This window comes from Quercus suber, unplaced genomic scaffold (genome assembly GCF_002906115.3).
Source record: "Quercus suber isolate HL8 unplaced genomic scaffold, Cork oak 2.0 scaffold_972, whole genome shotgun sequence".
NCBI classification, from domain to species: Eukaryota; Viridiplantae; Streptophyta; class Magnoliopsida; order Fagales; family Fagaceae; genus Quercus; species Quercus suber.
The window spans coordinates 112,628-129,096 of record NW_027070391.1 but is presented as its reverse complement, the minus strand read 5'-3'; the positions used below and the strand labels follow the sequence as shown (position 1 = coordinate 129,096).

General features: G+C 32.7%; 1 protein-coding gene across 1 annotated transcript; it reads left to right on the top strand.

Annotated features, from left to right (window-relative positions):
* The first annotated feature begins 5,567 nt into the window (after positions 1-5,567).
* LOC112033445 (norbelladine synthase) lies at positions 5,568-6,466 on the top strand. The gene is made up of 2 exons (XM_065768612.1): positions 5,568-5,757; positions 5,999-6,466. The coding sequence occupies exons 1-2, from the start codon at positions 5,592-5,594 to the stop codon at positions 6,316-6,318; spliced, it is 486 nt and encodes a 161-aa protein (XP_065624684.1). The 5' UTR covers positions 5,568-5,591; the 3' UTR covers positions 6,319-6,466.
* Positions 6,467-16,469: the final 10,003 nt, after the last annotated feature.

The window sequence follows — 16,469 nt, the reverse complement described above, 5'->3', positions numbered from 1 at the left end:
AAGACGAAGTTCTTGACCTAGTTCATCTTCTCTGAAGAAGTTGCTGTGCATTTGCACCAAAGGGTTTTGTGACCAAGCATCTTCCTGATCTTCATCGTGTAGGATGAACTGAAGAACTTTGTAGCCAACCTCTCCTCCTTAGTTGGTGTTTTAAAGTCGCGTACTGGGATCGCGCATTAGTTAGTTACGTACTTGGGAGCCGTGCATCAAAAGGGAAATTGTTACTACAGATCAAATCCAATTGGATATTGGGGTAAAGGTTCAACTGTAGGTTGGTAAGGTACTTGGGATTCCTTTACTTGTAACCGCTTGATTTGATAATAGTAGAGTTTCGGGAGTGGTGACCTGAAAATCACCCGGTGGGGTTTTTGCCGCGAGGTTTTTCCCCATTCGTAAACAAATCACCGTGTCATTTAATTTCCGCTGCATATTTAGTTATTTGGTGATTTTTTTGTGCTTCCACGCAATTGCATGATAAATTGATTAATTAATAACTTGGCTAATTAATTAATTGGTTTAATCACAAGGGATCATTCAGTTTGTGGCCTATCAAAAATAAAGGTACTAAAATGGTAAACATTAACAAAATCTTACTAAAAACATGTCTAAAACATTTAAACAACTTTCAAATGAATTTTCACCATTTTTATAAGGTTAATAGAAAATAATAAAGCATAAACAAGTGTAACTATTTGTGTTTAGTATTCTTTCAAATAAACAAAATTTTAGTCTAAAATAAAATTATTTTCAACCTAAATTAATAAATCGTATATTCACATGTAAAAAGCAAAATTCTCAAACCACTAATAAAATTATCAAATAATAATAATAGATTGAGAAGGATAATATGATATATTGAAAAAGTATAATTTAAACTCAAAATAAATAAAATATTGAATCCAAGAGAAATAACACATCATAGAGCTTAGCCTATTGGTTAGCTTTTCTGTATTATTACTTGAAATGGCAACCTATATGTCTAATATAATGGTTGTTCTAACATAATACAATGGATCTTCGCGTTGCACCTTGATTGTATTGATCACAAAGTTCACACAACCTTATGCTATGTTTGGAAGGAAAGTAATGGGAAGGACAGTAGAGGGAATGGTTATATCCTCTACCTTGTTTAGATGGTTTTAAAATTAAGTAAGCGAGAGGAAAATAATCAGCCTTTTTTATAGTTTCTAATTTTGTTAATATGGTAAAAGTAAATTTGATAATTCATTTAGTCAAGTATTTCTATACTCTACTCTCTCTTTCTCTCCAAATCTCTTCAATTTGAGAGAATAAAAAATGAGAGGCTAGAAATAGTTAGAACCCCTCAAAACCCCTTTAAAATCTCTCCGCCTCCTCCCTTAAAAATAAATAAATAAATCCAAACAAGGTAATTTAATTTACGCTCCCTTTGTTTCTCAAAAAAAAAAAAAAAAAAATTACGCTCCCCCCCTCTACTTTCTCTCATCTACTCTCCCTCCATCCAAACAAGCTATTAGATTCAAATGCTTCATTTTTTGTAAGCAAACGATTCATGGTTGTGTCTAATTATTTATTTTAATTTACATATCATCGTTTTCCTCATCGATGAGTTCTTCCAATATATATGTGATTCAAGCTTTGACAACACAGACATAAGTTTAGGTTCTTTAAAATACCACCAACTGTTTTACATTGTTGCTTTTGAACAAAAATAAAAAAACATGAATTGTCAATAGGACTTCTAACAAGTTCCGGTGGAACCGCCCAAAATAGTGAAGACAATAATTGATTTTATCAAAAAAACAAAACAAGTTAGGTGAGTATTGTGGATGTGGGTCAATCAGAATCCAACTAATAATATCCTATATTATTTCACCCAAAAAAAAAAACCAAAAAAAAAAAAAAACAAACAAACAAACAAATTAATGACATAGGATAATCTCCCACAACATAGTATATTGTCACAAACATAGTGCTTAAGATCTGACATGACAATTTTTTTTTATTTTAATTAGTTGATATGACAACATTATTTTAAGGTTTCGTTATTAAATTAATGATGTGGCATTATCAAAACCATTTATTATAAAATAAAGAGTCAAGATTAAAAGAAATTTATTTAGTAGAGTACTTTAGAAACTCTAAAAGATCTTAATCCAACTTTTAAGGAAAAAAACATTTTCCTTGTTTTCCCTCTTTATATTTGGGGTAGTTTACAATTCCCCCTTATATTTTTAAAATCAACCAATCCCCCCCCCCCCCAAAAAATGTTTAGGAAATGAGCAAATACCCCCAACTTGTTATTTTCTCAGTTAAATCTAACAAAAAATTTTAAAGAAATCATTAGTTGTACACCACAAGGAAGAGAAAAAGTTGAAGATTGTATTATTGTTTTCATAGATTGCATTTGTAATAATTATAATTTCACTGGATTTAACTGAAAAAGTAACGAATTTAAAGTATTTGCTCATTTTCCAAACATAGAAGGGGAAATTGGTTGTGTTGGGAAATTTAGACCCCAGTTAATACAATTAACAAGTTTTAAACCCAAGTTGTTAATTAGATTTATTATGAATAAAACTAGTTAAAAACAAACAAACATTAGTATCATGTCAAAATAATGTAGCAAAAAAATAAATAAGACAAGATATGATGAACCAGGAAAATCAATGAAATAAACTAATTTCACAGTAAAAAATCTAGAGGAAAATCTTCCCAAAAAGCAATCCACTATAGTAAAGAGAAGTTTTAGATCTAGTACAAAACCATTGTCTCTAGACTCTACAATCTCTGTAAATGAACTTACAGCAAAAACCTTCTATCGCTTCAGAACATCTGAACTCTTCAATATATGAATGCTACCCTTTTGATGCACAAATCCCAGTACGTGACTAACCAATTGCGCGAGTCTAGTATGCGACTTCAATCACCAACTACAAGAAGAATGTTGGTTGCAAAGTTCTTCACTTCATCAACAATGATGATCAAGAAGCACTTGCTTACAAAACCCTAAGGCGCAAAAGACGCAATAGCTTCTTCTAGAGAGAATAAGGCATCGGTCACCTTTTGTATATGTTCTCCTTGTATTCTCTTATGCAACGGCCTCTAAAATAAGCCTTATATAGGTCTAGGATTGTAAGAAAAGAAATCCTACACAAATACATAAACATGGGCCGAAAATCAAATCTGAAATTCTGAATTCCCGTAACCTCGATAGATACCTCGATAGCTATCTGTCGAGCAGTTGTCAAGTTTTAATGAATTAGCACTTCTTCACTTGTTTCTTGGACATACTTGCATGACTTTAATACTAGACTTGAACTATTGTTCTTTGGAGTATTAAACACATCCTAAATCTATCCAATTACAAGTAAAGTGCGTTTTGTCAAAGGATTAGCTAATTACATCAAATATGTCATTAACAGGTTGGTTTCAAATATAATGAGGGAAATTGAGAGTTACCGCAAACATAGAAAGGGGGAGGGGGGCTGGGGGGAATGCTTTTTCCCCTAACTTTTTTTTCTTTTGCTCTTATTCTCCATCAGACATGGTTTTCATTCTATATCACATATTTTTTGACAATTTATACTTGTTCTACATAAAGGCATTAGAAGATTGTTTTTGAACCTCTGTCAGTGGAAGTGCACCCATCACGAAAGTTAACACCAGTCAAACCATGAGGGATTATTTGGCCTAGAGAACTAGTCACACTGAGTTTTACTCTAGATGAAAAAAGTTTACTTTTAAAAGTAACGCTCTATGCATAATTCTATAGCATTACAAGCCTGTTCTTCAATTTTTCTCCTTATTTTCTACTTGCTAATTTATATTCTTTTTAATTCTTTGGGATGGTATTTTTTGAATCAAACTTGTTTATTTACTATTATATTTCCAACAGTATCACCTATTGGTACTTACACTCAGTCTTGAAGTATCTAAAGTTTTATTTATGTGTACTCTTTTGTGGTACTAGAATTTTTCTTTGTTTATATTGTCAAGATCAATGTTGAAGGCTACGTATCATTATTGTCCTCATCGTTGAGTTCCTCTAACATGTGATAATATATTCATTGGCAATGTGAAGACAATAATTGAACTCACCGTCCAAAAAAAGGAGTGGAACCAATAGAAAAAGGCCCCAAAAATTTGTGGGTGAATGAGAATCCAACTCAATTAAAATGTTTTACACGAGGAAAAATACACACGCAAAAAAAATATATATCTCTTAGGAATGTCTTCCACACAATATATTGTGACCATTAATCATTCTATCTGTCACACTCACATGCTAAACTCTCTCTTTTTCTCTCTCTCTCTCTTTCTTTATGCATCACCTTATGGTACCAGAGGTGAATAAAAACATTTAAAGTTATTAATTAATTTTCATCTATTTTGTTAAATCTTACACTTAAATCACGATATTTGGTTCTTTAAATAAAATTGATTCAGGTTTGGTTAATATCAATTCATTGAGTTATGTGATGAATTTGTTTTTGTTTTTGCAAGTTGAGGTCAATGGGCAATTACATTGTTAAGTGAATTTGCAATAGTGATTTTGATAAATTAATTCCACTGTAAAATTTTTGAGTTTTTGTACTTTTTGAGTCTCTGACCAAATTTGTGACTTGTGAGTGGGGGTGTTCGTTGGCTAGTTGAGTGGATCAATCAGTACAGTAGGAGCATTAACACTAAGAAAATGAAACAATTAAAGAATTGTAAACTAATAAATTAAAGTTCAATAAAAGAACGGTAAAGGCTAAAAGACATAAACTAATAAATTAAAATATTCTAAGTAATAATAATTAAAGTTTTATTTAACAACAATAATTAACATGTTTATTGCATTAGAAAAAAAAAATATGTTAAATCAACTTATAATTTATCTTTTATTCTTTTGCCAGTACTATGAATATATTCATAATAAAGAAATCATGTAGACCACAAGATTCATCTCCAACTCAAAATTCATCTTCTAAGCATAGTCTTATTGACATGAACAATCTTCCTCCGGAATGAGGCAACGAGAAAATATCTCATTTTGTGAGGTCAATATATTCAATTTCTCTTTGATTTTAGATTTTATATAATTTATATTTCTTATTGACCCCCTTGGACAAAAAATCTTGTAGCCACCACTGCTTGATATGCAAACCTACATAGAAAACGGATCATAAGAATATTAAGTTAAAATTTTTTTAATAAGGGCTTGATGAGTTCAACCTGGTTGGGCTACATCCAAATAGTGTTCTTCCTTTCAAAGAAAATTAAATGTAAAAGTAACAGCTAGGTGTTCATTCAAATGAGAAACCTTATGTACAACATTTAATGTACTATATCTAAATTTTCACCCTCTTTCCTTTAGTCCAAACATAAACTTTTTAATAAATAGGTTAGAATTTCAACATATGGAATCCATTATATTCCATAATGATTGCTATTATCATTAGGCTAAGACACCAAGTGATTTTTGGTGTAGGCAATATTCGAACCCTATTCGATGATAAGACACTTTACCAATCTTCACACAAATTTGGAGCCTATATATATCACAAGGAAAGAACATGCCTAACACATCCCAACATATTTGCTTCCGCAAGTGCATTTAAAAAAAGATGTCTGGGCAACTCTCACACGAGCTGGAGGTAAATGTGCCCGCTAGTGAAGCATGGGAGCTTTATGGCAGGCTTGGGTTAGCAAAACTTCTTGTAGAAGATGGAAGTATCGTTGAGAAGATTGAGGTCATAGAAGGTGATGGAGGGATTGGGACTATTCTGAAGAAAACATATACACCAGATATGATAATTGATAAAGCAATACAAACTGATAAATATAGAAGTAATCTTGAACCCAACCAATGATACCAAGCAATCTAAGAATTGACTTTGGAGAAATAGCTCCCCCCTCTCTTTAGTCAGAAATGAATGACTACTTTATTTGCTTTTATGTTCTCTTTAAAGTTTCAATTTGAATAGTTACTTTCTTTTTTCTTTTTTTTTCTTTTTTTGTCATTAATTAAACTTCGTTTCTAATGAATTAGGCTCACATGGGTTTTCTGTGCAAAGAGAGAAGTTCACAAAGTATGACAATGAGAAACGCATGAAAGAACTAGAGGTGATGGAAGGAGGATATCTTGATTTAGGCCTTACTCTTTTTCGTGTTCGCTTTGAAATCATAGAGAAGGACAATGATTCATGCATAATCAAAAGCACAATTGAGTATGATATCAAGGAAGAAGCTGTTGCAAATACCTCGAACGTCACTACTGACCTAGTTGCAAAAATTGGAGAAATCGCCAAAAATTATCTCATCAAAAACAAAGCTACTAAAAACGCAGAGTGATTATGAACAATAATATACCACGTTATGGAATAAAATAACAAATTCGTGGTATTTCTTATCTTTATATGTACTTAAGTGTGTGATGAAGTTTTCAAAGATGGTAGATATAAATAATGTATTTAGGAGATGGTAGTTTGGATGGAAGAAATTCCATCTTTCTTCCAACACCAATTGCATCTTGATGTATCTTCCTAATTTTATAGCAATAAATATGAATGGCTTCTTTATTTAGGAGATGGTAGTTTGAATTTAAATGGGCTACTCAACATATGATGATTTAAGTGATCAATCCCCAGAAGAAGTCTGCAAAAAGATAAACTAGTGAGAATTTAAGTTTAGGGACACAAAAACTTTAACAATTTTTTTCTTAATATTGGTGATTGGCATAAAATAAAAATAGTATCAGTAATGGGTCCATATAAAAGTAATTTTTTAATCTTAACTTTTTTTTTTTTTTAAATCCTCTAGTCACAATATATCACGTAATTTATCTTAAGTACTTATTTTAGAGAATTTCAACTTATGTCATTTAATCCTGATGATTGTTTTTTATTATCAAACCAAAACATAGCCTATAATTGTGTAAAAAGTTGTCATAACATTGCCCTTATCTTAATTTCAGTTTGTGTTGCAGAGAGAGAGAGAGAGAGAGAGAGAGAGAGAGACAGAGGTGTTAAGGAAATCCTTGTTCAAATCAAGCACTTGCTGTAATCGACTATGAACAAGGTTTCTCTTCAAATTAATTTGGAGAAAATCCTATCAAACTCCTTCTATATATTTTTTATTGGATGTGAATTTTGAAAAGTTACTCCTGACCCAAGAGCATGTGAATTATGTGACAATGCAACGATTTGGACTTCAATGCAACACAGGAGCATGTGGTCAAAAGTTACTCTTGGCCCAAGTTCACATGGTGTTAGTTAGGAAAAGACTCCTAGCAAAAGAGAGAGAGAGAGAGAGGGAGAGAGAGAGAGAGTTAGGAAAAGGCAATTCTTGTGTAGCATGTGCATGTGCTTCGATTAATGTTGGGAAAAAACTTAGATATTTTGGGAACAATGCTCTCTCCTCTCACATGAGAGATGGGTCTCATGGTGAGACCTATGCAGTGGGCCCACTCCTCATGTGAGAGGAGAGAGTATTGCTCCTGGAGCATGTAAGAATTACCTTTAATGTTGACAGGTTAAATGTGTAAAATTAGAATTAGTTAGAGTGTATTTATTTTCTTTTGTCTTTTTTTTTTTTTTTTTTTTTTTACATTAGTTATAGTCTATTTTAATATTAATCATAAAAAATAAAATAAAATAAAAATTAAAAAAAAAAAAACTATTTCAATATTTATTATATTATTAAAGTAACGCTAATTACATTCAATACTACATCAATTTATAAACTCCTTTTTAGTAAAATTTATAGCACATTAAGAATTTTTCATATATAATTTGGACGTTAAGTTACGTAGCTACAACAAGCATGTAAATATGCTATTACTCGAAATAGTCACCACAGTGGATTTGAAGGCTTTCATTATTTTAGAAACACATGTACATGCACAAGGGAGAGAGAATACATATGATTCTAATATAAGGCACACTACAAACTCTATTTAAAAATCATGATAATATTTCTTCACAGTTTAAATTTTAATCATTATTTCATCTTTCTTTCATTCAACTTTCTTTTCATTGAATTAGGCACACCTGGGATTACTGAGCATGTAGAGAAGTTCACAGAGCATAACAATGAGAAACGCATTGAATTTGGCTTTACTTTTTTATGTTATAGCTTTACCTATGTGAATGCTCTAGTCTTGTAAAATGTTGTTGGCGTCTTGTGTTAGAATACTATTAGAACTCTTCTACGACGACCATTTTTTTGTATTTTGACTTCTAAACTCAAGTTGAGTTGGAAGGGATTGTTAGAATACTGTCAGAATATAAGCCTCTCACCACAAAACCCAGTAACAATGAATATCTTCTTTTAAACACCAACATTCTGTGGTTGTAGTTTGTCAAAGAAAAAAAAACATTCTGTGGTTGTCGAATTCTCTATGTGTGTATTTCCATCACACAATGGCCGAATGGCTTTTGTGGAGCTCTCAATCTCTAACTAAACAGTGTAGGACAAACAACAGGGCCAAAATGGCCAAATACCACCTTTTTTGGAAATTTTTAGCAAAAAAACATTGTTTCGGAAATAAATGGCAAACTACCACTTTATCTAGAACTCGAGTTCCTTATCAGTTCTACCCCCATGGCACTGCTGAGTTGGAATTTGGGTGATTAAAAAAAATTATGTGGTACTCGAGCTTGGTAAACTCAAGTACCATGCAACATAATACTCGAGTATACCAGGCTCAAGTACCTTTTATAAATAAAATGCAAAAAATTTTATTTCTACAATACTCGAGTTTACCAAACTCGAGTACAGGGTAAATTTTTTTTTGGGGGGGCATAATCAACAAATAAACATAAAGATAAACAAAAGTAGCTTTTTTATGTTTTTATTTATTTAAATAGAAGTATTGTAAAATATAGAGATTTTATTTCAAAATATGAATTTAATTTCTACATTAATTAAAATTGTTCATTGTTTTCTCATAAAAAATTTTCACTGTTTTCTATATATATTATTTCTACGATTTTGCATAAAATTATTTTCTGTTCAGCATTATTTAAGAAATTGTTCACTCTCTTTTTTGCATAAATTATTTTCTGTTCACTATTTAAAAAATTGTTCACTGTTTTCTCATAAAACACCTAGTGAAATCGCGTTTTTTAAATTTAAACGCCAAATCTAAATGCTTTTAACTGTTTGGATTTCAAAATAATCGAACATATTTCTACATTGATAAAATCTGTTTCTACATTAATAAAATTTTCTCTCTGCACATCATATTTACTCTATATTCAAATCTACTTACTGCATTCATAAAATATGTTTTTCGCATTAATTAAAATTGTTCACAGTTTTCTTATAAAAATTGTTCACTGTTTTCTGCATAAACCATTTCTAACATTCTGCATAAAATTATTTTTTGTTCAGAATTATTTAAAAAATTGTTCACTCTCTTTTATGTGTATATTATGTTCTGTTCACTATTTAAAAAATTGTTCGTTGTTTTCTCATAAAACACCTAGTGAAATCATGTTTTCTAAATTTAAAAGTCAAATCTGAATACTTTTTCACATTTAAATTTCACAATAATCGAATTTGTTTTTTGGCATTGATAAAATATGTTTTTACGTTAATAAAATTTTCTCTCTACACATTATGTTTACTGTATATTCGAAGCTGCTTACTACATTTATAAAATCTGTTTTTTGCGTTAATTAAAACTGTTCACTGTTTTCTCATAAAAATTATTCACTATTTTCTGCATAAACTGTTTCTCAATCTCTATATTTTACAATGCTTCTATTTAAATAAATAAAAACATAAAAAAAGCTACTTACTTTTATCTTTATGTTTATTTGTTGATTATCCCAAAAAAAAAAAAAAAAAAAAACAAAACAAAACAAAACAAAACAAAAAAAATTTACACGGTACTCGAGTTTGGTAAACTCAATTACTGTAGAAATAAAATTTTTTGCATTTTATTTATAAAAGGTACTCAAGCCTGGTATACTCGAGTATTGTGTTGCATGGTACTCGAGTTTACCAAGCTCAAGTACCACATAATTTTTTTTAATCGCCCAAATTCCAACTCAGTAGTGCCACAGTGGCAAAACTAATGAGGAACTCGAGTTTCTGTAACTCGAGTTCTAGAAAAAGTGGTAGTTTGCCATTTATTTCCGAAACAGTGTTTTTTTGCTAAAAATTTCCAAAAAAGGTGGGATGGCCATTTTGGCCCAAACAACAATACCAAACAATGTAACAAACAATTCTTTCAACTCTTCTTTTCTTTTTCTTTAGCTTGTAACTGTGTAGGACACACTTTGGTTGGCTATGCATTAAACCAAAAGCTGATTTTTGAGGTGAGAAGACAAGAAGGATAATGCTTGCAAGAGGACAGCTCCAAAGTAGAAATAAGAAGACAAGAGGGGCAAACTCAACAAATGAGCTATTATTAGTTGAGTAAGTTTAGTACCACATCAATTTTCACTAATTTTGTTGTTACTTATTGTGAGTGTCCCTTTTTGGATAGTGTCTAGGCCCAAGCTGAAGCGAGGACCCCAAGCCCTCTTGTTGTAGTTTGAAGGGATTGAACTTGGTTCACCGCAGCTAAATGGGCTGCTTACAAATCAAGTTGTGCACAGAACAAGAATCCTACAATACGTACATACTAACAAGCAAGAATATATGTATTGAACAGCAAGGAAAATAGCAAAAGAAAACAATGTAATAAAGAAACACACAAAATAACTATTAAGTATCCTCAAATCACTATGAAATATTTCATTATTTTTTTTAATTGTGGATTTCAATGTGCTCACTAAGACGTGTTAGAAGGTCCAAATAAGCTCAAAAATTATAGACTTAGATAGCTATCTAAGCCTCTAAAACTTGCAAAGTTTGAATTCCTTTGAATCCAAGTACGTTCTACAATGACTGTTTTTGGGATACCGAGCAATATTTCCCTACTTTCTTTGAGTTTTTGACAGAGTTTTCTCAATGATTCTATTGTCATTTTTACTATTGCTGAATGCCTTCGATGTTGGCTGCTTCCCCTTTTATAGTGTCATTCTAGGGATCCGAGGTACCACTAATTCTCCTCCTCGGCTCCCTGGGTACCAGAGCCCTTGTTGTGCCAGCCACTCTAACAACTGGCTCATTCCTTATTTCTCATAGTTCTCTTCTTTTGGTGCTGTTTCCCTAAAAGCCTCTTGTTGACTTTCCATTCTAGGGTGTCCTTGAAGGGCAGACCTTCAATCTCTCCTCCTTCAAGGCTTCTAAACCTTACCTTTTCAGACTCAGCTTTTGGCTGTCCTTCCTTTTTGTCATTTTTCCTAAGTGAGCCGAATCTATCTCTGCCAGGGTGAAGGTTTTCCCAGCTACTTCCCCTTATGGTTCTTCTTTCCTAGGTTCCCTGAGGTACCAGCCTTTTGTTCATGAATTGTTACTCTCCAAACCTTCTGGTTCTTTGCTGCACCACTGGGTGCTTGAGAAGGACATATATGTTCTTCATTTTTTGTGTTTCGTGGCACCCCTTTTGAGCTGTCTCAATCCCACTCTTAGCTGTGCTGCATGTCCCGAGGTTCTCGATCCTTTAGCAGCCTCTGGGTATCCTGACCTAGTTCTTTCATTGGACTCCCTTCGTTTCATGGTTCTGGATAGGCTGGGCTTTCTTCTTTCCTCCCTTCGTTTCATGGGCCCTAAGGCTTGTCCCTTTATGGGTTCTGGGCTTCAAATCTTTTGAGCTTACCATCCTTCTCCCTTATGGCGAGCTTAACCTTTTTAATACTACTTTCTATGGGGTTGGCCCATTGTGCTATTTTTGTCCTTTGGTGATATATTTTTCATAGCCCATATATTTTGGCAATGAACTTGAAGATTTGGGCTTACAAGCTGATATATTTTTTGTTGGTAACTTGCGAAATTCTGGCAATGAACTTCTGAAATTTCCATTTCAAACCTAGATACCCTACAGCAGTGTTTTTAAAACGCACCAAAAAACATGGTCTAGAGCTGCATTTTTAAAAACGCAACTATAGGTCTCAGCCTATAGCTGTGTTTTCAAAAATGCAGCTATAGGTCTTAACCTGTAGCCGCGTTGAAAAAAACACGGCTATAGACCTGTTGAACCTAGGGTCGCAGTGAATAGGCCGTACGTGTATACGCGGCTATAGACCAAATGGGGCTACATGATGGTGAGATGCATTACTAGGCTACAATAATGATTTTTGTTGGGGGGGGGGGGGTTGGTTTTGTAAGTCAAGTTTTATGTTACTAATTTGTTAAGGAAAGGCCATTTTCTTATAAGTCATGGCCTCATGTTTACTACTTGCTACTTTTGAGCAAGTTTTGGATACTACATTACAAGACAATTTTGTTCCAAATGACAAAAATTTGCATGCTGACAGAGAGTATCGAGTCTTGGAACCTGCTGCAATTTTTCTTGATCAGAATGTTCACCATCGTGAACATGATGCCTAGTTTTTTTTTATTAAAAGTTTTATTACCTAAAAAAAAAAAAAAAAGAGTATTGCCAAATTGTTACTGGATCCAACATTGGTGGAAAGAGTTGCTATATTCGCCAATGTGTTTCAGTTGTTTCAGTTGCTATATTCGCCAATGTTACTCTGGGCAAAGATAGAGTTCTTTTTGTGACATTCCAGTGCATTGTTTACGATTTGGTCAAGGAGTCTTAGAACTGAGCACGGAGGGAAATCCTATGTTAAGCTTCTGCAGGTTAATTTGGTATTTGTAGAGGTGTATTTTGACCTGTATATTCTGTCCACAATACTTATTTTCTTTTTTAATCGTTTGATTAGGATTTGATGGAAAAGACTATTGTCCTTGGCTTGGCAACTAGGCAGAAGCAATTTAGTGCATCTTTGTGTAAGCTTGTTGAAAATTTAGCAAGTCAAGGGCTTTTAACAACAGCAATGGAGTACCTTAAACTTTGGGCTCTAATGAATTGTCATCTGAACTTGTGATCTAAAGGGATCGCATTGCACTCACTACAGAACCTGGTATGTGATTTCGGTAATGTCTTGGATTTAATGTATTACTCTATTTTCCCCATCCGCAGCTGGTTGTCACATCGGCTCAGCTTCTTGTAACAGATAATGATTTTAGGGACAAAGCTTTTAGAAATCAACTTAGTGAAACCGTACAGTCATTATTAGCTCTCAAGGTTATTCCAATTTTCAATGAAAATGATGCAGTCAGCACCAGGAGAGCTCCATATGAGGTATGTTACCATTTTTAACTGCTTTGTTTCTTGCTTGGAAGTAAATTTACTACTATTGTCAATAAATAGTAGTATGTATAAGAAGCCATTCAGCCAAGAGCCTAATGGCTCAACTGGCACTTCCTGGTGTTCCAAAGGAGATTTCTAGGGTTCAAATCTCCCCTTCCACAACTATTGAATTATTAGGTGTTCAAATGGGTGATAAATTTTTTCAAGACCCAACTTTGTTATATTGATACACCAAAACCCTTCAAAGCAGATGCAGCACCACAAACACTAGCATTTCTTTTTCTTGACCATAGACTAGCTTTCCGTGAAGTCATGAAAGTAATAATATCTTCAATAGTTCATTTTGTATTAAGTTGGGCAGTTTCTACTGACAAATTTGCTGCAAACTTATTAAGCCTCTTCAAAGTACTTCGCTATAGAACATATTACAATTTAGACTTAGAATCTCCAATGTACAACAAAGCCTAGGTCTTTGGTAAATTAGAAGGCCAGTTACTGCCAGATTTATGGAATGGTTTAAAATTTTCCCCAAACCGTAATCTGTATGGCCTTTGAGATAGAGTACAAAGTTATTTTATTCTAGAAAAACTTTTCGCCAATCATAGATGCATTACAGAATATGGCCCTAGATATGACTGTGTTAGCAAAGAAATATTCATCTAGGCAATTCCAGCTGGTATTGAGGCTTATATGAGTCTACTTGGCATTGCTGGACTGTACCGTGGATTTGCTATCTCATGTTGTAAAAGCTTATTAAGTAATGGGGTCTATGGAACTTGTAAGATTGAAGAAAGGCAATTCAAAGGTTTGATTTATGCGTATAGAACTTGTAAGCTTAGTTGGGTCTGCTTTCTCAAAATTTCTTGTCTGACCTTTAATCTCTCATTTCCATAGGTTGTGGATGTAGATAATGTGAGGCAAAGAGTTAACGGTAAAATTAATTCCAAGGATAGACTTACAGGCTTTGCAAGCAAATTGGTAATTCATTTCCTGCCTTTTAATTTGATTTGCCATTTGATAAGTTGTGTGCGCGCGCGTGCAAGTAACCTATAAAAAAAAGTGTGTGCAAGTATCAACCTTCTATTAATTAATTAGTCAATCATTTTAAAGGAATTGAATTGTATTGAGTTTTTGGTATATCCTGGTAATCACTAATTTAATTAATTCGTGATGCAGGGGGGCAGAGAAGTTGTGCAGACGATGGCATTTGTTCCTCCACATTTTATGAACATTGATGAGGCTAGGTACTGATTATATGTTTCTGTTCCCATGTAGTTTCTACATTATATATGCGTGGTATGGTGTCTCAGTTTCCAGCCTCATAATATCTTGTGCTCTATATTCTCTAAGAACTTCATATTCGTGTACAGCGCAGACGAGATCCAACAACCAACAAAAAAAAAAAAAATTCAAGATTTCCAAATCTTTCAAAAAAAAAAAAAAAATTCAAAAGTCCCAGGAAAAATCTTCATTCTTCTTCAGGAACCAAGAACAGAAGGTTATGATCATTTTCCATATTCTCAAATGGTGCAATATCTAGTCAACTATCCACACTCAACATTCATCAAGGCATCCTTCTCAAAAAAAAAAAAAAAAACATTCATCAAGGCATGGAATATGTCCCAAACTAGGGGCATTCATTAGGTATGCTAAACTCTTTTCAATGAATAACTCTGTTACTAATTGAAAATATGTATGTTGCAGATACTAGGGTAAAGGGCCCACACACATTGGCATGAATGATGCCTTCCAAAATTCCATCGGACCTCTGAGAAGCACATCCAAACTTCAAATCTTTGGACCTCTGGGAAGCACGTCCAAAATTCAATTTCAAGGGACCTCTGGGAAGCACATCCAAATTCAAATCCTTAGACCTCTAGGAAGCACGCCCAAAATTCAAATCAACGGACCTCTGGGAAACACGTCCAATACTTTGTTATATCATTAAAATCAAAGTAGATAAATATGTAAAGTTAAAACTACTTGAGATCAATTTATAAAGCCAATATATTTACATATTTAATAATGTCAAAAAAAAATTAAAAGTAAAAAATAAATATAGATAAAATAATGATGTGGCAATGACGTGGAGGATGGGGTGGTTTCATAAGAGTGTAGCAACAATATATGCAACGCTTTAGATTTTAGAGATATATAGTTATAGATTAGCCCACCCTAATATTTAAGCAAAAAAGATAAAAAATATAAAGTTTCCATCCTATGAAGAATACAACAGATAAAAAGTTTTAGTGTTGTGGATTCCAATTAGCTCAACTAGTAAAGTCTTTTGTCATCGAATAAGAGATTAACAAAATAAAGGTACTAAAATGGTAAACGTTAACAAAATTTTACTAAAAACATGTCTAAAAACCTTCTTTTTTTTTTTTAGAGTTTCAACTTATGGCGTCCGCTCCTAATAATAGCTTTTTATCATCAGACCAAGACACCAATCAATTTTTGGTATAGGTCGGGATTGAACATCAGATCTCTTATACAACTATCAGAGACTTTGCCAGTTGTCTAAAAACATTTAAACAACTTTCAAATGAATTTTCACCATTTTTATAAGGTTAATTTAAATTAATAAAGCATAAACAAGTGTAACAATTTGTGTTTAGTATTCTTTCAAATAAACAAAATTTTAGTCTAAAATAAAATTATTTTCAACATAAATTAATAAATCGTATATTCACATGTAAAAAGCAAAATTCTCAAACCACTAATAAAATTATCAAATAATAATAATAGATTGAGAAGGATAATATGATCAATTGAAAAAGTGTAATTTAAACTCCAAATAAATAAAATATTGAATCTAAGACAAATGTCACATCACAGAGCTTAGCCTATTGGTTAGCTTTTCTGTATTAGAGTGCAAGGGTAATATTACTTGAAATGGTAACCTATATGTCTAATATAATGGTTGTTCTAATATAATACAATGGACCTTGGCCTTGCGCCTTGATTGTATTGATCACAAAGTTCACACCACCTTATGCTATGTTTGGAAGTTTGGAGGGAGAGAACAGTAGAGGGAAGGAAAGGGAAGGAAAGTAATGGGAATAACTGTAGAGGGGAATGATTATCCTCCACATTGTTTAAATGTTAAGTAAAGTCAGAAAAATAATTAGTCTTTTCATAGTTTGTAATTTTGTTAGTATGGTAAAAGTAAATTTGGCAATTCATTTAGTTAAGACTTTCTATACTCTACTCTCTCTCCAAATCTCTTCAATTTGAGGGAATAAAAAATAAGGAGTTAGAAATAATTAGAACCTCTCAAAACCCTTTT

Coding starts and splice junctions, on each gene's coding strand:
- LOC112033445 (XM_065768612.1), top strand. CDS start 5,592: ATGTCTGGGCAACTCTCACACGAGCTGGAGGTAAATGTGCCCGCTAGT. Junction 5,758..5,998: donor GATTGGGACTATTCTGAAGA/AAACATATACAC, acceptor ATTAATTAAACT/TCGTTTCTAATGAATTAGGC.